This window comes from Beta vulgaris, chromosome 3 (genome assembly GCF_026745355.1).
Source record: "Beta vulgaris subsp. vulgaris cultivar EL10 chromosome 3, EL10.2, whole genome shotgun sequence".
Lineage (NCBI taxonomy): Eukaryota > Viridiplantae > Streptophyta > Magnoliopsida > Caryophyllales > Amaranthaceae > Beta > Beta vulgaris.
Genome location: NC_079204.1, coordinates 56,985,210 through 57,009,830, shown reverse-complemented (window position 1 = coordinate 57,009,830; position 24,621 = coordinate 56,985,210). Strand labels below are relative to the sequence as shown.

The window sequence follows — 24,621 nt, the reverse complement described above, 5'->3', positions numbered from 1 at the left end:
CATTTCTTAGTTAACAACACTCTTTTCTTAGTTGTCTAGTTGATATTGCAAGTTAAAACAACACCACAATATTTTTTCCCTTCAAAAGAAACTCAAAAGTACAAAAAAAATACTTTTTTTTACTTTTTGCGATAGTAAAGTTTAAAAAAAGTAACTTTTCTCTCTATTTTTCTAAAATGCAATATTTGTCTTTTTAATAAGCGTATTGAAATACTTCGATATTGTATTTAGAACAAAAAAAAAGTAGTATAAGAGCTTGTTTTACTACGGACCCCACTCCCCAAAGAAGAAGGGGCTAGTATTAGTAGGTGTCATCTGTTGATAGTTGATACGGAGTCAATATTTTTGTCCCCCCACACCCAAACGCGGTGGGTTGGATCTTCGTTGGCTGCTCAAACTAAATATCTTTTATTCTTTCTTCCATTTTCTCTAATAACTTTTTACTAAACTTCTAAATTGCACTCATTTGCTTTGTTATTAGCAGCTTAATAAACAGAGTTGCAGCATCTATTCCAATTTTCAACATACAAACATGGCAGTGAGTATTAATCTTTATTCCCACTCATACTTTTCTGCCTGTAAAGGAATTTACTTTATTCTTGCTTTATTCAAGATAAGTATGAATTGTAGGGTGTGAATTTTGGTTTTTTTTTTTTGTTTTCTTTCTCATTTTACCCATCTTAATCTGAATTTCTTGAGCTTTATACTGTGTTTGATTCTCTTTTTGTGATCCGGGTTTTTGCTTTTTTATTTATTTTTGTACTAAGTACATGTTAAAATTATGGGAGTGTGGATTATTTGCTGAATTTTGATCTACTGGTGAGCTGGGATTCCAATGAGCAGGTTTATGTTTTCATTCATATAATGTTATAAAATTGCATAATTAAGTTGATTGAGTAGATTTAATTACTGAAATTATTTGTATGAACAATTGTATAGCTGCAAGAAAGAAATGTCATCTATTCACTTTTTTTATGCTTTAATTTTCTAACTTAGCTGTAGTATAATGTATGTTCTGAACTTTTGATGGAGGTGATCTCATATGAGTGGTACTGAGTTGGGCGTTGTATTACACAAAGGAGTTAATCATTGCTTGTGCTATTCACTTGGTTTCTGATGATTACCTCATTCTAGGAAACATAGTTTGTTGAAAGTTCCCTTCATTATTTGAGAAAGGGATAATGTAGCTCTTAGTTTCATGGTGTTTTTTTTTGTTTCCCGATAGATGTTATAAATACATTCGTCGCTCTGCTAGCTGTATAACTTATCACGCCCCATGGTGATAAATGGCGGTAATGATAATGAATTTACATGTATTTTTGTTAGAAAGAAGTTTCATGATGCCAGCTTAATGGAACATCATCCCAAATGTGTGTGTACTGTTTTCCTTCACATAATTCTTTTACCATTCAATATTAGCTATCAGGTTGAATAATGTTGCAGTCCATTCAAAGAAATAATCTCGGTGGAGTGTATATATATTGTTGAATGACTTCCTATGTTTTAAATCTAACCAAATGAAGTATATGTATAATCTCGGTGGAGTGTATATAAATTGTTCAGGCTGAATTTCTCATAACTGTGTGTCATCCTGTGGCAGCGATCAAATGTGCCTGAATTTGGAAATTGGAAGACTGAAGAAAATGTCCCTTACACGACCTATTTTGAAAATGCAAGAAGGGTGTCATTTAGTGAAAAGGTGAACCCAAATAGCTCTCCTGATGATGATTCTACTCTGGCCTCTAAGCTGGAGGGACGAAAACGATTTGAGGCCATGAGAGCGAAGCATGACAACATGGTAAGCCAAGAAGATGGTGAACTACAGAAGTCAAGTGATTCTCCATCACGCCCTGATGGAGGACATAAAACTTCAACCAATTCCACCCATTCTCGACCTGGTGGAGTAAGCAGTGATACACCCAAAAGAGCTGCTCTGGCAAATAAAGTAGGTTTTCGCAGTGCTGACCACTCCCCGCTGCACCCACATTACCAGGCAAAGATTAGTGGTGCCAAAGGAAATGCAGCTTCTTCTCCTTCATGGGAAAAAAAAGGTTCTTCTGAAGGAAGTCATGGTTTAGCTCCATCTACTCCTGGAAGATCCCGGCTGAAATCTGTTCCTCGAGGAAACGAAACTGTAATAAATTTTTCTTTCTTTTCATCTTCAGTTAATGCTTGAATATGATCTTGTTACACTTCCTTAATGTATTCAAGCATAAAATTTTTCCCTAAACCTTCTCTCATTCAAAGGTGCGTACCTCCTCCTTTTCGTTTTAAATGCAACAAAGGGGTATTATTTATGAGATATAAGATAGTAGTATTCCTTTGTTGCATTTAAAACGTAATGGAGAAAGTATTGCATTTCCCCCATTGAATATGATCTTGTTGCACCTTTGAGTGAGAGAAGGTTTAGGGAAATGCTTGAAAATGATCTTGGTACACTTCCTAAATGTAATAGCCAAAAATTTTGTTTTCCCTAAATCTTCTCTCATTCAAATGTGCATATTACATTAAGAAAGTGTCCAGTTCAACTTATTTTGACTTATTTCAGAAAAAATAAGTTTGGATAAGTTATAAAAGTAAGTTCAGAAAAGTCAAAAATCAAATTCACTTGAATTCGATACAGCCTAAGACATGAACCAACAGCCATCTAGCAGGGTGGTCAAATTGACCATACTCGAATATGCACCTGTGAAACCTATAGGTATGATATCTGTAATCTTGTAGGAATATGGCTCAAAAACTGTCTAATTCAAAAGCATCGGATAGTTGCTGAAATGTTTTGAGAATTGCAGCCTGATCGAGGTGCTTCTGTTCCAAAATTTGGGGATTGGGATGAGACCGACCCCTCTTCAGCCGATGGGTTCTCACACATATTCAACAAAGTGAAAGAGGAACGACATGGTGGTGTAGGGAACGCACCTGGTACAGCAACTCGCTCTAAAGATTCTGACGGCCAGAAGCTCAATAGAAGTAAATATTCCAAGGTATGTGGAGAAATCTTAGAAAAAGCTTTTCATAATTTCACCATTTGCTAACTTCTGTATTCTCTCCATCTCACAGGGGTGCGGGTGCTTTCCTTGGTAAGGAAACCCATGCATGTTGTTTACATGTGTCTATGTTGTTACTCGGACTCTCGATCTACTTCAAATGCTCGTGTCGGATCCTCAACGCCCCCGGCATGATATGGACATTTTAACACTTGAACAAGTACTTGTGTCCCGCATGAGTACAGAGTGTCCAAGTAACGTATGTATGTACTTATGTAGTTATGTAGTCATTGTGAAAATATAGATGCACCTATGGGTGTCTGTCTGTTGTATACCATGAAATTTTTTCATTGTTTACTTTATTCTGTGAATTTTATCACAAGTAAATGGCTAAAGTAGGAGCCCAATGTTTTCTCTGGCTTCACGCTTAAATGCCTCACACTTAAATGCCTCTCTGAGTCTCTGTACCATTTATACACCATTGTATTCATTTTGTGAGCAGCCATATAGAGTTTCTTGTGGAAGCAGCTTAGTGATATCATCATCCCCCCTCCCCCCTTCTCTATCTCTATCAAAATAAGTTTACTGTTTATCCTTACACCTACAATCCGTAGATGGTGCACATGTCCGTATGATAAGGAAGGTGCGCACATGTACATGATTAACAAGCTAAATGTAGATAAATAACAAGTCAAATGAACACATGTACATGGCTAACAAGCCAAATGAACCATATGAACATTTCTCTTAGTATATGTTTATTGGTATTGGTCTTTATGTTCATAACCTAGTGATTGATGTTCATCATGCGCATTTTCCTCACTATACGGACGTGTGTACCTATTAATTTGCATGACAACTAGATCTGAAAATTCATCTTTTGATTAATCCGATTAGATGATTTCATTTCATAGTGTTACCATACACTCATACTAACGATGACGCTGGAAATTTAGTTAGAAATAATTTGGAATCTACTTTTTTCTATACTCAAAAGTGCAGGGATAGATAATGTGATGACTAAGAAAATTTTCAAAACCATCTTTGATCTCTCATCTTCATACTAATAGACCGTGTTAATATAACTAGATCATTGGAATAACGAGATTATTTGCTAATGATGAGTTATTACATTACCTAATCAGTAATAACTAACTTTTAGTTTAAAGTACCCTCAAAAACCAAGACAAACTTACCTCAGTTGCCTCGTTCATACTAACGTGGTTGTTAATTACGAAAGCATGTTTTACCTAATCAGTAATCACCAACTCCAGGGCGTCTCAATCAGATTCATAGTGACTGTAATTGCCTACGTCAAATGAATCGCATAAACCCAATTTTCAAACAATAGGCATAGGATTAGCACACAAGCAGCAGCAACTTATCATTCATAACAGACCATAAAGATGCTCCCTTTTCTGGAGATGCGAAATTGAATCTCATATACATCAGTACACGTACGACGTACCTGTAATTAATGTGCTCATGCAATTGGAATCGTTTTATTTAGAGTTGCAACCTCAACATGATTATTCTCTAGATAATAGAAACTGAAGAATCAGGGCAGACACCCACGGAAATCTAAAACTTGTATGTGGCAGTGCGTAAGCTATAAGAGTCATCAATTTACACCATGTAGAAATACATAAGATGAGATGCATTCATATAGAAATCCATAAAATAAGATGCATTTTTGCTTCAAAAAAAATAGTATAATGCTAATATACAAAGGTCATAATTACAGAATACGCAGCATTTCTAGACAGATGAGAACCCTGCAACCCACGATGATATACATTTTGCCTCAACAGCCAGGGTTTTAACAACCCCTCTGCATGGATCAACACCAAATTCGGCATTAGAAACTCTAATGGAGCAAGTCTGTCTTCCTTGGCAGAGCTGTTGAGAAAAGAAACGGGGAATAATATCATTAGCAATACTCTGTAAAGAATTACAGTACTTTAAGATCCAAGATATCACAAACAATGTTAAATTTTGCAGGGATTATTCTCCAAGATGTATGACGGGAACTTCATTGGCGATAAGCATTCAGGTACTGTCTAAAGGTCGAGATTATATCAATCGACTAGTTAGGAATCTAGGATGTTCTCATTTTAATTTCTAAAACTGATCTATAAACAACAATGCGTTGATCCAGTTTAATAATATACTTAAAGGTAAAACTATAGAGCTGTTAAATCCAATTTGACAGGCAAAATTAATCATGGTAATGGTAGAAATTCGTATTATTGCAAGAAAAGTCATACTTATACCAATGCCTATGGCAATGCAACTCTATGTTACTCAAACTCTTCATTTTACCTCAAATACTGGTGCATTATTTTGAACATTTTTACACGGATAAGCACACTTCACACTTCATTTTGGGCCAAAATCATGAATTTGTTTCATATATGGTTGGGCTGGACAAATATACCCGTGTCCAACACAAAGTATCCAAGCCTGAGTAACACAGTGCAACTCTATCCCCAAGTATGTGGCTTTCTTTTATATTGTTTATTACCTCATTACCACCTCTAGAGATGGTATTGAGTAGTAATAGAAAGAAAACACATACTTAGAGAGTTAGAGGTGGAGAATAATTACCAATAACTCTAACCGCCATTTATTTTCACCTATCAGATGAGCCCTAAAATATACGTTGTGAACCCACTTACTTTAGAAACCACGTCCGACGACTTTGGTGCATGACAACTTCCTTTTGAATACTCTTGACATCTACCCTTTGGGGTCCCATAGCTGGCAAAAACTATATTGATTACATGTCCATCTTCACAATGAAGATGCATTTCAGGTGTCGTATCATTGATCAAGATCTGTTCGTCTACAGAACCATGATTCACCCATCTCGAAAGTGGCGGATAGTGAGATTCTGATATACCAGCACAAATGAGTTGTGTATAATGTGCTGTTAATGAAATCTCAACTGGATTTCCTCCTGTCTCTTCAAAGACAACCAGTAAGTTATTTGTTTCCTGTAGCCATGAGCGTGGTACATGATATCTGAAAATTGACCCCAAACAGGACTAATGTCATACAAAAAAAGCATATGAAAACTACACTCAAAATTAGGTCTTTCAAACTGCTCGTGGACACCTAGGGAAAAAAATGAAATGTAATGAGGGGTTCCGGTGTAAAACAACCTTTAGAATTGAATCGTAAAATCGAATCGTAGAATCGTAAGATTCTACAAACATGTATAATCAAGATATTACACTCAATCTTCATTGAATATGCTAAAATTATAAGTTAAAAGACCTAAAAATTGGGAAAAATAGTTGTTTACCCTCTATATTGGCAATAACTAACAATATATATCTCTTATTTTCTTTGTTAGCCCGATTTTAAAAGTGCGAGGTTTTCGCTAGTCAACGGAAATGTATAGAATCGTTTAGAATCGTGAATCGAATCGTTTACCATATTTTGAATCGTAAAATCGTAAGATTTTAAGATTTGGATCGCGATTTTAATAACTTTGGGCACGTCAACGCGAGCCTAACGAGATCATGCATGATTTTAATCGTTATGCATTAACGTAAAAAATACGGTCAAATTCAATTAGAGAATACAGCCTAATTCCAGCGCTAGACCACAACAGAGTACACATCAGAGGTATTGGTCACTCTTACCATGGGAAAATAGGAAGGAAGAGCTTCTAATCTTAGATTTCAAGATGCACTACATTTTTCCTTGCATATAAATGATACAAAATGGCCAAAGTAGAGTGCACGAATAGTGGCAAAATGGTAGGTCTAATAAAAGAATGGAGGTAGTATCATAGTGCGTGCTTTCCAAGCATACCATCACCACCATGATGCTGCCTGAAAACCCTGAACTCCTTTTGCACCATCAATAGCAAGTCGGTCAGAATATGTTTCCCTCCGAAACTTGAAAATATTGGAAGTATAAAGGTTTTGAGCTTTACCACTGACTTTCCAGGCAATGAATGATTATTATAAATTGATTTTCCAGAAGCTAATAGAATGCACATATTGCATTGAAAATCAACTGCCAGAATCCACTACAATCAAGGGCTTATTTTGGTTCATGTCATGGAACGGAAAGGGAATGGAACCCAATAGAGGATAGGAATGGTAACAAACATTGTTTCCCTTATTCGGTGTTTGGTTCAAGCCATGGAATAGAAAGGTAATTTGTTATTTCAGGGGTGAGGGGGAAGGTAACAAACAAGGGGAGTCCATTACCACCAAGTAATAGTAATGGATTAAGGAGGGGGTGAAGCAAACAATAAGAAGGGAATATGTAAGTGATTTTGTTTCTTGGAAACCAAAAATGTTGAGCCAAACTGGTCTAAGTTACAATACCTTCCCCCACCTATTCAAAAAAATAAAAAATAAAATCCTGCCCCCACAAAACTAACTACCACATCAGGAAAGGGTTACTACCAGCAGTGAAAACAGTAAAAAAAGATTTTCTAAAAACTCTCCTTATCAAGATCCACATATAGAAGAACACACTGCATACCTCACTTGAGTAGGCTTCCCACAGTTTGTTGTGCACTTGCCTGAATCATATTTTCCACGATAATCACAAGGCTTTTGACATCCATCTTGTGGAGAGGACAAAGTCCAATACCTTCCTATATGATGGCCATTAATCCAAGCCTGGCCTTTACCCATACTACTTAAATCGAGAGCAACTGGATCCAGCCCGTCAGGAGCATCAAAATAGGTCTGTTTCACATTAGATAAAAATAATTCAGCCACAATAATACGCAAATAAAACTCTGCAAAAAGTAATTTGCTAGTATAAATGAAATGTATGTTTGCATATTATATCATGCGTGATCATACTTAGGGTGGATCCACATGGAGACAAGTGCCCTCTAAACCCAAAAAGGTCTATGTATATTACTCCCAAAAGTATGAACATTTTGGATTATATATCTTAAGAATTGACACCTATAAAGCAATTCAGTGGAGACCTAGTTGTAATCTATTTAAAGATATAGAACATTGTAGTGGGAGAAAAGTGGGGGATTCAACATAACACCATAGAACACACTGACAAGAACCTTATCTTTATGCATAGCACGTGTATATATGCATGAACTACCCAAATCTGCTACCATTCTAGTGCAGCCCAACAAGAAATTCCCAAAAGCTCTCCTATATGGAGTAATAAAATAGAAAAGGGTTTCACTTAAATAGATGATAAGAAAGTACAATTACACTGCTACTTGAATAGGTGTCAGATAGCAACCAAACTCCACCTCAATCACCCCTGACCCCCCTCTTGCTGCCATCGCCATAGCAACTGGTAGAATATCCCTAGCATGGGCTCCACCATACAACCTCGATGAACCTGCCTCTCATTTCCCACTCCCTCTGTACGTTTTTTTTCCCCTACTTGTTGCTCTCACACAAGCACATTGTTGATTGGCTCTGAAGGAGCCCACAACAAAACATCCAACTCTAAAGAAACCAAGAGCATCATGATGGGAAAGGGGACATGTAGGAAAGAGAGAAGAAAGTGAAAAGGAGGAGATTCCTCCAAATGTTCCCAGACACTATACCAATAGGCAATAGCCAAAGTCAGCAACAAAGGCAGTGCCAAGCAAAGGAGGTGAAGAGAGAAGTATTAGACACCAACTGGTAATCATCCATCTTTGTTGATGCGGTCAACTTTGTTAATTCGTAACAATGTTACAAAAGGAACAGGTACAATATGACAATTATAAGTTGTGCACATATAAAATAGCACTACCTGAAAGGTTTGACTCAACTCTCAAGTACATTGCATCATATAAAATTCATTTTTTTCCCCTCTCTCCGCTTTGTTTTCCACCCACTCAGCATGCTAATACGTAACATTAATCTGAGCAACACCAGCAGATGCCAAATTTGGCATCCCATCAAGCTACTGTTGTCAGGTTCCCACTTTCTGATCACATCTCCTATGTCACTCGTTTGGCATTATATACACACAAAGATTTAGGGTCAAATGAGAAAGCATCATCTAACACAAAGCTGCAGAGGCTTAGAATACATCTTTTTGAATTGAATTTATTTTATACAAAACAAGAAGTAATCTAAGAAAAATGTACAATTGCTTCAGAAAACATGAATTTGGTCCTTTGCATTTCAGGGGACTTCACACGAAATTATTCTAGTTTTCTTTTCTCTTCCCAAGCTCCATCAGCATTTAGTTTTTCTAATATATTTCTTTATCCCCCTTTTGGGCGTATTGCTATACTTGTTTCTCCTTTCTGTTCTTCCCTTTCTAAAAGTGTGTATCAATATTACATTACTAGATAGCTGCTATTTTTTAATCACATACATATTATAGACTAAAAGATTTTTAGAGCTGCCTCCTCAAGAGCTGCAAGACAAGCAACCATTGATTGGAAATTCAAAACGGAAGGATGAATCCACAACCTTCTTACTTCATTGGAGCTTCAAAAAAAATTAGTGTCCTTTTTATCAATTAATTGACTACTAAAAGTTGCAACGCCAGTTATCCATTAAATTATCAAGAATATCATAACAATGTGAATCATTAAGAACAGAAGTGAACAGAAAAGATTCCCTTTAGTACTATATGCTCAACCCATCTATATTCACAGGAAAATGATGTACCTGCAAGGCTGCAACCCACAATCTTACAGAACTTTTGAACTTTAAAAGATGCTTAATTGTATATGCTTCGTGTGTTCCAATTCAATTTTATCATCAAGATCACACATTCACACGCTCAAGAATCAACTCTTTAAGGGTATTACACATATTAAATACCTTGTACCAGCTTAAAGGGGATTTAATTCCATCAGTCGCCAAATCAACCCAAGCGGCCTTCTCATTTCCGTCTAATGTGTATATTTCCTGCATTTCACCTTTCAGGCCAACCTAGAGAGAGAGAGAAAGAACAGGTGCTTTAAGATTGTAATAGTATCAACCAAAACTAACACAAAAAGAGGCTCTCCTACAATGCCAATATATGGTTGGATTCAGAAGATAACTTGTGATATAAGTATACAACTACAAAAGATGGCCTTCTACTGGCCCAAATATGCTTCATCCTACTATTTGCCACTCTCACACTTAATGCCAAAAAATGGTAGCCATTAAGAACAACATATGAGTTCATGAATATGTTTCTGAAACTGATAAATTTCCGTCAGACATCAGCCAAGCAAATATTTGAGTTTCTCAATGAATCTAGCAGGGACTAAACTTGGCATGCATGTAAGCATGTCAGCTGAACCCTGCACTATGTCTGTAACCAGAGTTTTTCACACAATAAATGGCCAGTATGCAGACAACTAAAATGCACCAGAGTCTAGTTCAAACACATCAAAAAGGAAGACGGAGGATGTGCCTGGTATGTCCACGATAAGTTTGACAGATCCATATCCCCGCTCTTCAGTCCTGTAAGCTTAATTTGACCCCGGAATCCACCTCCATCTTTCTCCAAGAAAGCACCATAATTCTGCAAAATGCAACCTTATAAGCAACTAGCAGATTCTGATATCAAAGTAAAGTTTAAAAAATAAATCTTAGGAACAAGCGGGCAAATGATGACGAAAAATATGATATTATTGAGGTTCTGCAGATAATATAAAAATAACTGCAGTGGTTGCAAATGAAGCTCTATGACCAACAAACAGATTAGGAAGATAGGAAACATTCTCTCCAAATGGTGATAGAGAAAAAAATTGTACACCAAAACAAATCCATGTAATCCGATGGGAAAAAAACCAAAAGAGAACACAACAGATATGACTTCTTCACTTCTCTTAGAAACATGAAAATGAAATGAGAAAGAAGAAAAGAGAAAGAGAAAAAGTGTCGAGTAAAGATATAGAAACGGTAAGGGACGCCATGTATTCATTAACCAGAGACCACAATTGCAGCAGTCCACTATAACAATTTTGCAAGCACTTGTGAGCAAAATGATCCAAATATGGCATACCTGCAGACCCACTGTCTGAGACAACAATGCCACATCATTATAACCTTCCAGCAATTTAACAGGCTGTGTGACCTCTACCCAACGACCAACTCCACTACCTGTAGTTCCAAATAAGCATGTTTAAATTGTGTTAAGGTCATAGTAGAAGTAAAATACATCTGTACCAGAAAAGAAGCTCTTACAATCACTTTTATTTGACCTGATCCAGAATGATTATACACTCCCATCACATAGCAGTAGAGTCTTTACAGTCTTGAGGAATAGTTAATTCAAGTTTAGAACTAAACGAACACATGACAACTCCTCCAAAAAAAATTTGACAGACAGTAGCACGCTTGCCGCAACTCTCAGCCCAATGTTGTTCTTTTATTGGGGAGGAATGTATCATAATTCTAGATTAACCATATAAAGATAGTACCAGATAGTTTCAACAGCTAATTCCTTGTCTAACGAACCCCAAGGAGCAAGGAAACCTAACATATAGAATGCGTTTTCATCTGTTTACAGTACCATACAACAGGTATATCCAAAATAGGCGATTTTATATGTTGAGCATATGTAAGCAGGTGTATGCTATAAACTGTAAAGTGTGGACCACCTGTATCCAGACAAAGCAGCACAGCTTCCTTTGGGAATGACCGAATGACTCTAAATTGAAGAGCATTTTACCTTAACTACTTTGACTCTTTGATCAAACGATTGCCCTAAGCTCATATGCTTTACTATTGAATGAAGACTGAAATATTAATCTTCATAAGATGCGTCATTTTAAAGGGGCAGATTTGAGCGTCATTTTTCAAGGTTCCAAGTAATTTTTTAAGAGATCTTTAAAATCAAAGTTCCGAGAAATGGCAAGCCATATAAAATATCTATACCTACACCATTTATGGCAGGTACAAATTTCAGCATCCATAGTCGCACCGACCGGTAAAAATCTGAAAGCATACCAGCCTCACCATCCATAACCCACCTATATCCACATATACCCACCCATCACCCATCATAAACATCCACTCTATCAACCTGTCCACAATCTTTCGGTATAAGTGCAGGATGGGTGCATACAGATAGGACAAGTAAACTCTTAGAACCATTACCAACCCATACTGGGTTAAACACTTAAGACTTTTGACCCATATCGCCCAGTAGCCATCAAAGGCATATTTAACACACTCCACTACGGCCGTGAATGGGGAATTCACAGCATACCTACCTGGCACCTTCCATCCCTATTCGTATTACTTTTCCTCCTTAAGGATCAGGAGTGGCTGGGTGGCTGGAGGAATCCACATATTGACAAGATTAGCATATGGTCCAGAAGCATGGTGCCTACAAGAATTTACTAGTTTCAAATAGTCAGAGTCGATTTTACACAGATCTAGACCTTCCAAATTCTTACTACTGCTGTGGCCTGCGGGAGTTTTTCTTGGAGGTGGTGATGTTATCTACTTATCCTATATATATAAATAGAAGTGAGTTCATATGAGAATGCATACTTACATTAGAAATGAGAATGAATTTTACTCGATATAATTCTTAAGAATAAGTGATGTAACTCTAATGAAAAAGTAATGTAACTCCAAAATAAAAATATTAGAAGAAAATAAATCTAAAAAAGATTTTTTTTTTTGGACTCGAAATTTTTCAGGGGGGTGTAACTCTAATAAATTTATTATATATAGGGGCAAGATCACATGAGAAATGAGAATGAATCTCAACCACACGATTGGATTGGAGTTACAACACTTGTTCATTAGAGTTACACGGACCTAAAAAATATTGAACCCAAAAAAAAAAAAAATTTTTTTGAATTTTTTTTTTCTAATATTTTTTTTTGGAGTTACATCACTTATTCATAAAAGTTATAGCGCCTGAAATTCATTCTCATTTCTCATGTAAGTATGCATTCTCATATGAACTCTTATATATATGTATTTATATTTTCTCCGCGACAGAATGACTAATGCTCCTTATATCTCCTTATACTATTGTCAAAACAAGAAACATCTTAAGAAAACAAAAGATTCTTGTATGCACTCATGCTTCCCACACGAATACTTATTTCATGTCTCCTATTTATTCCTTTGTTTGGCTGATTATAAAGCTAGGATCAGAAAAAAGCTAAGGTTGAGTCTGGGCAAGTCAGCATATCAATATTATTTTTACACATCCTTATCACATCTCCGCTTTTTACAATGGAGCAACCTTGAATTTTTCTTCAAACAGAAGGCAATCCTCCTTGGACCTTTTAATCTAAAGTTGGTCTAATTATTTCGAGGCGTGGGAATTTCATAATGTGGTTATGGTCTTAAAGACATATTATTCTCTGTACCTTTTATATCAAAAAATTCGATTTGTCGACTCATCTAATACTTGTAGCTACTGCTGTAGAGAAAAGTGGCTATGCATTGTCCTGGTTTTGTGTTTCGTATGCAAGCTAAGATCTTGAAAGGGATTAGGTATATTCAAAGCAGTATTTTTGGATAGGATCATTACTAACAGTAATGACCAATCGATAATTCATAAAGTTAATTTCTCCCCTTAAGTGTGCATTATGACTATGGTGACTGGTGAGAGGGGTAGACTTGTTCATGCAGTTTTAGCTAGCCGCTTTCTTTTAATAATCCCTAACCTTGTTCTGTTTTCCTGGTTGGTTTTGTTAGGTTTGAGAGATGCCAAGAACGTAGGCTCTCTGTTCATGCATATGTATAGGATTCAAGTTGACACACACTGAAGATTATACTTAATAGGATTCAAGTTGTGTTCTGTTGGCATTAGTGTTGTTTTCCTACCCTCATTCTGGTCACATTTTTTGCAGAAGTTTTCTCCGTCCTATCTTGAGCAATATGCAATCTCTTCTATTGTAATGAACGTTTCTGTTCATTTGGAAAAAAGGGCCATAGTGTTCATACAGAAAAAAGAAGGGATAGAGAGAAAAAGTACCTGCAAGTTGGCCATTGACAAAAATGTGCACCACATCACGCATGCTATCAATTGAAAGAGCTGGATGGACTCCATCTTCTTTCCAAAATGATGCATCTTCACCCGAAACATATATTCTACATGGCAGTTACAGTCAAAGGTAAAAATCAGACAAGTTTACAAAAGAATAGGACCGGTTGTTTATACAGTACGTTTCTCCACAGATAAAATACTCCCCCCGACCAGAAATAGAGCTTTCTGTCGCAAAATGAACTTCGCACCATCTTTTTCTCCCTCCATACCATCTATCTGATTCTCAACTTACCAACACTTTCTCTAACGTTTTGGCTTTTTAATCTTTACCCACTTCCAATGGTTCATTCTAATTAATGAATTTTCTGTGCCAATCTCAAGTTAAAGTTGACTATAAGATGCAAACAGTAAAAACAAAAAAAAACAAAAAAAAAAAACAGAAATCCAAGCAAAATGATAGTTATCTGTGCCTGTAAAAGCACAAAAAATATAACAGGGATGTAAGAAGAATACAGCAAAAGAACATCAAACAAGAGTAGGCAGCAAGCAGCACTGCAGCAGTCAGCAGGTCTCGTCAAAGCTTACAATAATGCAATTGAGGAGTAGTCACAAACTAGATGAAGATTGCAGATAAACCCATTCAGAAGAGCAAGTAAAAAGTACTTCATAACATATAAAAACAGGAAGCGGATCAAAGATATCACATTGATGCAGCCTATGAGTGATCACATAATCCTAAATGGCATTAGGACGATAAGACAGATCTAGGAAGATTTGAATAAGTTGCTTCAATATCTGTGCTTGTGTTAAAGTACAAAAGGACAATAAAATATAACAGGTATGGGAGAAAATACAACATAAGAACATCAAACAAGAGTAGGCAGCAATCAGTAAGTCTCGTTAAAGCTTACAAATTAGGGGCATCCTCAAGCTAGATGACGAAGATTGCAGATTAAACCCATTCAGAAAAGCAAGTAAAACGTGTTTCAGAACATATGAAAATGAGACACATCAAAGATATCGAATTACGCTGCCTAAGAGTGATAATATAATCCTAAATGGTATTAGGAGAAAAAGGCAGATCTAGGAAGTTTTGAATAAGTTGCTCCAGACTCGTGCAGGGTTGACGACTTGGACCACTTGTATTACTTCTCAATTTTTTACAGCTGCTTTATAGCAGAGATATGCTAACTAGCAGGAAGATCATGAAGTTGCTTTTATACCTGATAAAGTACCAAAGATAATCAGAGGAGTCCTTTGTCACATTTAAGTGTTCCAGGATGCCTTGTACAGTGAAATTGTGATCACTCCATATCCCGAGAGGCTCGTCTACTGTCATCCATCTTTCTGAAACATAAGATGACCCATCATGACGCAATAACTTTTGGCTGACAGATTTGTTCGAAACATTAGGTGCATCAGACTCTAGTTCTTTGATTGATGTCTGAGCCCCGACCTGCAACAAGAGGCAAACAGATTTAATATGCTAGGGATGCACAGTATGTCCACATTTATAATGTGTTTGGTTTAGGGATTTAGAGCAAAACGGAGGGGAGGAAGATTGAAGGGGGCATTTCCCATTGTTCAGACAACATCTAGGTTGGATTAAGGAAAAGGAGACCGAGGCTAGGCAGGATCTTCTTTCCTTCCCTCTAATGATCAAAATCTTCCTGACAATTGAGAAGATACGAAATGAAAAAAATAGTTAATACTAAGGGTCACCTAAAACCATTTGGTCTCTCCATCAATAGATTGCCGTATTTGTCAACACCATAGTAAAGGTTTAAGAACATAGATTGACCGCCAATTTGACAATTGCAGCAAAGATCAGATGCTCCAACTAGGCATACTTTCTTTTATGTAAGCCTTCATTTTATAACATGTACTACAGGCTGCAGCAACACTGAATTTCATGGAAGTTCTAGTGAGATTGATGGTTGAGTCAGATCGCATAGTTCCCTCCCCTCCCTCATCAACAAATAAAAGATAAATTTTCTCCTTCCGTCCCCTTCCCTCTCCGAAAACTTATCCAAATACATTGTCAATATTATTTTTTAGAAGATTAGCCCCACTTGACATGAATTGTGGCGGATTCAGAAGTTGCCGGATACACTCATCAACCATCATCCCTTCTTTTTAGCCCTCTTTCTCAACTTGCATGACATGGACTTAAGGTTCTAACAACTGAAAAGAAGACCCAACATGGAAAGCAACACCAAGAATCTCTCAGCAAATGAGAAAGGTACTATGAACATGGTGTAAAGATAAGGACAAACAAGGAAATATTAAGTTTAGAAAGAGCTACACAGTAAACGAGCAGATGGGAATATATGTATGATAATGAAAGCACTATAATTTATAGATGCAGAGAACCAGAAGTTACAAGATAAACAAAGGCTTAAGAGAACCTTGGCAGTGTTGTAAGCCACATTCTGACAGTCTGGTAATATACTGACAGACCAAGGAGGTAACTTGTACGTGTGACCTTGAAAATGCACCGAAGCCGCATTATGTTGATCAATATTAGCTAGAAAGGCCGAGCACCTATTTTCATCTCCAGAATCACTTAATCTTGACCTCCTTCCATTTCCTCTTTTGTGATAAACATGAGCCTGGGCAAGTGAAAAGTAGAAATGCACTTCATAAACAATTACAAATAGCAAGGAGATCAATTAGTGAAAAGTAGAAATGTATCATAAACAATTACAAATAGCAAGGAGATCCACATCGTGTTCATTTAAATTAGTCAGACAATACTAGGTTTTCGAGGAAGTTCAATTAGGCAACTACACATAAACCACAATGAGGGAAATCTCAAAAAGCAGGGTTCTTTTCCACAACTACTCCTAGTTCTAAAATCAAATAGATGGGAAGTAAAAATGGCAACCCCCCCATCCGTATGTTGGTTATGGTGCGTAGAGATGTATAGCGTGGTCCAAGTGATGTTGCTCGCGCGTGCAAGGATGCGTTCGATCAAGCAAGAGAAGCAGAGCCAAGAACGTGCTCGCGCGAGCACGGGACAGCGAATGGTTTTGTGTAGCGACTGCAAGTGGTGCTTGTCGGAGGCTCCGAGCACAATTTTGCTCATTCTAGCACTCGCACATTTCTCGGTTCTCCGTACTTCACTCGACTTATACTTGTACCCTAATATAAATACTTATCAAGGCCTTAAAGGCTCGTTTCATATTAGGGAGAAAAAAAGCTTCAAGAGAGATCTTTGAGAGCTTGTGTTCACCATCAAAGATCATCTTGATTCCTAGTGCATGTTTGTGGTTTTTCTACGTGTCTCTTTTCTATAATTTTCTTGCTTCCGTTGTTCGCTTATGGTTTGGGATTACTTAGATTGATAGTCAATACTCAATAGACACTTACACCCTCCTCTGTTATGGAAACCCTATACCATGGAAGTTTGGACGGTAGCCGTCCCCTCTCCAGTTTCATTTGTGTACATTTACAGCAATTGGGGTTTGGAACTTTGGATGATTTCAAACCAATATCATATACCAAAAAAGTGTGAGCTAAGCACTTCTGAATTCCAAGTTAAATTATGTTTAAGCTTGATTATGTAATCTGCATATACGCAAAATAGTTGGTACTATGACACAGGAGCACCACGAAAATGCCTTTAAACAGGCTCCCACCCATGGGAGAGTAGGGAGAATGGTCAATATGCAGCCTTGCTTTCATTCCTACAATAAAGAAGAAACTCTTTCGGACCTTGATCAAAATGCATGATAGTTTACTGTTTAACACCAAGAACGAACTGCAGACAGCCTATGAGCCATTTTGATTAAGTCTATAATAGATCAATAGTCGAGCAAAAAAAACGGTGATGCCTTTGGCTGCATTGAATTTGGAGAAGGACAACAGATCTTTCATGCACAAATTAGAGAATTTCAATACTTCTGACAAAATTATATGGTCAAACTCTAATACGAGCCATTTTGATTTAGTCCATAGTAGTTGAACACAATAAATGGTGATGCCTTTCGCTGTATTGGAATTTGGAAAAGGGTGATAGCTTTTTCATGCACAAATTAGAGAATTCCAATACTTCCAACTAAATGATATGGTGAAACTCTAATACAAACCTCCTGCATAGGTCCCAGCTTGATATAATGAGGAGAATCAACTGCAACTAAAGCAGGTTCACAAAGCCTGATTGCAGCATGCAGATCCCTCAAATGACCCCACTTTGGCTGACTTAAAAGACCTGTAGGAAGAAGCTTGACAATTAGAAGTGCCTCAAACAGACCTGTGAAGCAAAGCAGATCTGCATATCAATCTTCCATGATAAAAGACAGGTTTCTTACCATATTCATCAATGGGGGCATCATAGTCATAACTTGTGATATAGAAAGGACCCCCAGCTGTCCTCCCAAAATTTGTTCCACCAAAATACTGCAAAGACAAAAAGCAATATATTCAGAATCTGAATACCTGATTCCAGTCTCCGGCAGGTTGAATACGTTTAAAGAAAACTTTTCTCTGACAATTGACCATGATATTAATAGGCTTATATGGTAAAATGCAAATTGTACCCAGGGGGATAAGCCTCTCTCCGTCCTTTCTAAAAATTTAATGGTTCCTTAATAAATAGCGATAGTTGTTAGGAGTATATATCAAATTTTGTAAAGGAAGTCCCAAGCTAATGTCCATTGCAATGCAAAGCCTATCCCCAAACATTTGTTTTTCTCCATAAGTTCCCTTTACCATCCAGTACCACTTTTCGAGGTGGTATTGAGCATTTGAGTGATTGAGGTGGTATCACAAGGAAAAAGGGACAACACTTGAAAGCGGACAAGCGTTATCAAGGACACTAGCATAAAAATTTCCTTATGGAATTACATTTAGACGTGTTACCGTTATATCATCATTTATTATCACCTATCATACGAGTTGTAAGTGTATAGTAGAAATTTAAGGATCAATCATTCGTTGTCAGCACTCAGCAGCCACAGCCCAAAGAGTAATAAGGGTGCCATTTAGACAACAATTAGACATATACACAACCACTCAACCAGCTATCTCCTACAATAAGTTACCCTTAAGACAAATTCACTTAGTGGACACAAACTTCCCGCCCGCTAAATAAAAACATTAAACTAAAAGCCCATACAAAATGAGCACCTAGGAAATATCTAAAAGATATCCTTGGACTCTTGACAGCTTGCATGACAAGACCTCATATTTGACTTCAAGAATAATAAGTGAAGAATTAGCAATATCATTTTGTAAGAATGCAGAAAACAAATTTTCAAGACAGAATAATTAGGAACTGATAGGATGTTTACTTATTGAGGCAAGTGCAAATATTTTACACATGGGGAAAACTAGCAATTTGGTTGAAGCAACCCAATATTAATTAAAAGTCTAGTTAAGGTAGTATTAGAAAACAAGAAGTCCTTTAAAAAGATTCAGATATATAAAGTTTAGGAGTTTAGGTAGGAAGTATTTTATATTGTTTATAATTTATATTGTTTCTTATTATTTTAGAAGGCTTACAGTAGTTTACATATTCTAGCAGGAGTAGGAGATCTGGTATGTCCAATATGTATTAGGATCTTAGGGAAGTATTTTAATGCAGGTGATTGGAAGAAAAATACATTGTAGTTCTCATTTTGCAGTTTATTAATAAAAGAAGAGGCGGATTAAACCACCACTATAAATTCCTTGTGTGTTATTCTTGTTGTATTTTGAAGTTAAGTTCCCAAAATAATTATACCATTGCAAAAGCAGTATTGTTTACTTTGTGATAATAGATATTTAACATATTTGTATCTACTAACCCCTTAGGTAGATTACCATGTAATAATTTTGTAAGCTACCGCCTCGTTGGAAAAAGCGAGCAACTGCAAATGCGAGATCTTGAACGGGCCTATGAGGTAATCTTCCACCCCAAGTAGTGTACCTACAAGCAAGTTAAATGAGGCAATATGAGCACACAAGAGATCATAGATTAGCAATGTATATTTACAAATAAAACTTTTCTTGGCCTCTTCAACACTATCTACTAAAACAAACTATAATCTCATACTTTTTAAAAAACCTAAACAAAACGTTTACTGGATGATGGAAGAAGTATTACATTATGCCGATCAGCCAATGTCCATTCAAACATATTAGCTTACTCAAAAGTCGTAACGAGAGCAAAAGCAAAAACAAAAGAATGTCATAGTACAATACAACTCATAACATATTTATCATATATGACGATTCACCTTGTACAGGAATGAGTTTGCTTTTGAAGAATAAATTCAAAGTTGAAGTTGCTATTGAAGAGTAAATTAAAAGTCCAAAAGATTTGCTACTGAAGAGTGATCTAAATGTCTAAAAAGTTGCTACTGAAGAGTGAACCAAAAAGGCAGAAATCATACCATCCATCCCAATTCTCAGTCCAAAAGATAGGCTTCTTGTTGGAATTTGGCTTAAAGCCATCACAGTAGTAGCCATTGCAGGTATCAATCTGTGTTTTTGAAGCTCAGGGTTAGTGAAAAAGCAGAATTGTACAGCACAGAAGTTACAGGCAAAACAGCCAATAAAGATCATAATTTGCTTAGTGCTTGTAAAGACAAAGTTAAACCGTAAAAGTTCACACTTTGGACAAACAATCGCAGCAATTAAACTTACCAACCACCCCCCGCATTCCCCAACCCACCCAAACTATCTTTTGAAGAAAAGGGAAAAGTTACATGCATTATATGGAGAGTGGAGACTAATAAACTTACAATGAGCTCAGGTGCATCAGTTTGTTTGCACATTACCCATGGGACACCAGCACCAAGCCCAAGAGCCATGTTCGCAGCCCAGTTAATATAGTTCTGTCCTTTCTTCCCATATGAGTTTTCAACATCTCCATATTCATTCTCAATCTATTAAAAAACAAATTAAGTAAAGAATTTTAAAGCAAGGCACCGCAGAACAAGTGTTTACAAAGAGAACAGATCAATTGACCTCATATCTAAACATTAAATGCGTAATTTCTGTCAGCCAAAACACTTATAGCAGAAAGCAGGTGGTTCACACTTTTTTTTCCTTATTTTTTGGGGGTGGGGGGTGGAATCCTACAAAAGTATGAACTGTTGAAGTTAAGAAAATCCATATCCTCCTTAAACATGAACAAAGAAAAACCTCAACCTGCAACAATATTATTGGGCCTCCTTGCCAAGAGAAAAGCATCTCCTCTCGCATTAAATTTACAATCTTCGTCACAAACCGTTGCATCTCCTCCTGGAGGATATGAGAGCAGAGTTATTCAGGAAAATCTGAAATACATGCGTCGGTATTTAAAAGAAATCTTTACCCAAACAAAACACATATAATATTAACAGCATACGAAACTTGCTTGTGATTTGATACCCTCAATAATGTATAGTTTTCTCTCAATTGGCAAAGAAAAAACAGACTATTTTCAATAACGCATTACCAGTTCATTTAAAATCAATTAGCATTGAAAAAACAAAAAACAATAAATTCAGGAACTAATAAGAAGATACATTTTTGGGAAGGAAAAAGGAATAGATCATGCCTTGAATTTCTTTAGGATCCTAATTGTAAGATTTTAGATGGCCTAATGACTTGAAAATTGGAAAAAGGATACATTATTATTGTTTTTATCCAACATATTAATCATTTCGCTATTTCTCTTTGATCCAAAATATAATTCAACATCGATGCAACATTAAAGTCATGCTAAATTTCAATGCAACATTATAGATATCAAGAGCCTATCAGGTCCACTTTACGACACCAATACAACTCTAACTAAACTGAACCAACTTCTTAATATATGTGAAAATTGCTAAAGTGATATTTGGGATCACTTTTAATGCAAACACAAACCCACGTCCAAATTCAATTGCATCCATGCACAAGACAACAAAAACATGGCTCAAGTGAAGGGAGAAAAAGATACTCCCTCCATTACCCAGAAAAATGATGGCACGCCAAAGCAGAAAAGAAGAGAGATAGAAAAAGAAGGAATTATATAGACAACTAAGATGAGAGAGATCGAGAACAGAGGGTGTAGCAAATAGTCTCAAATGAAAAAAGAAATGGAGAGAGAAAGAACAGACAACCAAAAAAAGGTACAACACTCTCATAAACCTATTAAAATACCAACACTACTACTTTGATCTTTAAATTTTTTCAATAGGAAATAGAACTTCAATAGTACAATCAGGTCCGAATTTGCAGAGTTTTTTTTCCATCAACCCCCCCCCCCCTCCCGGAAGTCCAAACAACGATAATGCCATGACTCAAAAGCATGTGCATCCCATTGAGGAGAGTTTAAAGAGAGAGGAGATGTATCTCCTCCACTGTTACTCTCTTTGTTCCTCCATGAAAACTAATTAGGAAATGCATCCTTTGTGTGGTAGAGTAGGTCACGTTGAGTGAACCACATAAATTTACTGTAAATCTTCTTTAGTTTTAACTTCTAAAATGTATGTACTATATAATCTTGTCCACGTTCAGGACAACTCGAACACGTCACTCGATCCTAAATTATTATGTAACAAACTACATTATAAGAGTATCACATTTGGCCATTATAATGAACATCAAATATTGGGAGTTCATGTTGTAGTCTATCTTTAGTCAAATATCTAAAAAAAAAAACACACAGAAAACTGTACATGTTAAAAAATTAAATTTCATAACTGAGTCTAGCAGTAGGTTCCAAGAAGAACTTGAATTATCTTGATTATGTAGATGAATTCTTCCATAATACCCTGAGGGCAAGAGATTTTTGCCTTTAACTCTCCATTTTGTACATAGTGATACTCCCAGGGTGTCGTGTTTTTATTACTTACCACTACATACACACACACATACACAAAAGCGCGCACACAGAAAGACACCTAGGCTTTGTTTGGTAGGGCGTAAACCATTTTCCTGGAAAATTGTTTTCCTCTAATTTCAATTTTACATTGTTTGATTTGCAAAGGACTGTAAAACCATTTTTCCTTGGAGTAAAATTGTTCTCTCATTGATGGAAAACCATTTTCCCTTCAAAATGAAGGGAATATTATTTTCCTTCCTTTTCCTTATCTCTCTTGTACACTCCACACTCACTACCTTTTTACTTTCCCTTTCATTTTTTTCATGTCATCATTTTTCTTATATGGAACCAAACAACGAAAAACTAATTTTGAAATTGTGTTTTACATTGTAAATTGTTTTCCATGAAAATCATTTTACACTGAAAATGTTTTACGCTCAACCAAACGGGGCCCTAATGTTTCCTGAGAAAAAGAAGGCCAATGAGAACACGTGTGAGATGCAAGAAGAATGTGAGCACGACATATAATATCTTACATTCCTTTCCTTTATTAAGTAGAGGAGGAGGGGGGGATCAATGAACACATAACTATTTACCTTAAAAGGTTCATTATCTGTTCGAAACTCAATGCCAGGAATGTCTCGCAGCCACACAGGAAAGCCCCTGACCAAAAAATTTCAATTAGCAAGAAAATAACTGGTTTTTAGTAAAGTTATGAACAATACTAAAAGATACTACAAGATATACTAATGGCAAACAGAAATATGTTTGTGAGAGTAAGGAATAGCTCAGTGGTTAGAGCATCTCTCCCAATTCCAAGAGGCCTTAGGATTGATTCTCACCCTTGGCAAGTTCGGATCCCCTTTACTCCCCCAACTTGTCAAAGTTTCTCCTTCGACACTTATTTGCATACATATAAATGGAAATAGTAAAAAGAAGGAAGAAGAGTATATACCCAAAATTCCACTCTGCACATACATAGGGTCCTATTCTAAGGAAGAGATAGAGTCCACTTGACCCAACTAGCTTCACAAACTTGACAAGATCATATCTCCCTTCAAAATGATACTATAATTACGATTAAGAAATATAATTACTAAATAACATACAATAATATGATTAGAGTTTAATTGAAAGTATATAACAAGAAGAAATCCTCTAACCTGTCCTCTTACAGGCTCATGTCCATTCCAAAAGGTGTATGTTTCAATCACATCTACACCTCCTTCCTTGGCCTTGCCAATCAAATCAGGCCACATCTGCATATTCAACAAAAATTACCACATTACCATATTTTTTCTATAATATAAATCACCAAAGACAAAGTGTAACATACAAATAGCAAATACTATAAATTATAATCGGAAATTAAAAGTGGGGATTTGACCTGAGGAGTAGAGCGAGGGTAGTGGATTCCGGCGGAAATGAGCATGCGACGGTGACCGGCGATGATTAGTGACCGGTGATCATAGGTGACGTTGAACGGCTCGAACAAGGTAGTTGTAATGGCGAAATCCGCCATTAAAAGGAGCACGAGAAACATGCACCATTGCTGTAAAATTCGACCTCTCATTACCCTAATCTTTGGGATCAGTTCATTAGTAGCCAAGAACAGAAGAAAGCAATTAATAAAATGAGTGTGGTATGTTATGTTATGTACTTATGCGTGTGAACCTTTCTTCCTCCAACTACTAACTTTTGTCCAATTCTCTCATTCTCTCATTCTCTCATTCTCTCTCATCCCGTGACTCCAAAACTACCAAATACCATCTTCACTTTTTCTCTTCACAGTCATCTCCCACAAAAAAGTAAAAAGTAAAAAAAATCACAGATCACAACCATCAATTATCAGCCACAAAACAAAACCCTAATTTAATCCTATTCACTCTCCATTATCATTATCATTATCATTATCCTCCCTAATTATACATTTCCGCGAGTTCA

At 36.5% G+C, this 24,621-nt stretch overlaps 2 protein-coding genes across 4 annotated transcripts; one reads left to right on the top strand and one right to left on the bottom strand.

Annotated features, from left to right (window-relative positions):
• The first annotated feature begins 335 nt into the window (after positions 1–335).
• LOC104889798 (RPM1-interacting protein 4) lies at positions 336–3,488 on the top strand. Its single transcript, XM_010675109.4, has 4 exons — positions 336–538; positions 1,601–2,134; positions 2,793–2,984; positions 3,061–3,488. Exons 1-4 carry the CDS (start codon positions 533–535, stop codon positions 3,082–3,084), a joined length of 756 nt encoding a protein of 251 aa, XP_010673411.1. The 5' UTR covers positions 336–532; the 3' UTR covers positions 3,085–3,488.
• A 1,075-nt stretch (positions 3,489–4,563) lies between these two features.
• On the bottom strand, positions 4,564–24,421 carry LOC104889796 (beta-galactosidase 9). 3 transcript variants are annotated; one of them, XM_010675106.4, is made up of 19 exons: positions 24,065–24,421; positions 23,841–23,936; positions 23,633–23,745; positions 23,274–23,340; positions 21,033–21,125; positions 20,624–20,767; positions 20,273–20,361; positions 19,701–19,806; positions 18,209–18,296; positions 17,987–18,108; positions 16,304–16,507; positions 15,119–15,351; positions 13,884–13,999; positions 10,941–11,038; positions 10,347–10,457; positions 9,764–9,874; positions 7,494–7,702; positions 5,666–6,011; positions 4,564–4,886 (listed from the first exon to the last, which is right to left on the bottom strand). In XM_010675106.4, exons 1-19 carry the CDS (start codon positions 24,248–24,250, stop codon positions 4,746–4,748), a joined length of 2,673 nt encoding a protein of 890 aa, XP_010673408.2. In that variant the 5' UTR covers positions 24,251–24,421; the 3' UTR covers positions 4,564–4,745. The 3 variants fall into 3 exon arrangements, with proteins under 3 accessions (XP_010673408.2, XP_048496044.1, XP_048496045.1); XM_048640087.2 differs by having other exon boundaries at positions 23,633–23,732; positions 24,065–24,109; XM_048640088.2 differs by lacking the exon at positions 23,633–23,745 and having other exon boundaries at positions 24,065–24,089.
• Between the last annotated feature and the right edge of the window lie 200 nt (positions 24,422–24,621).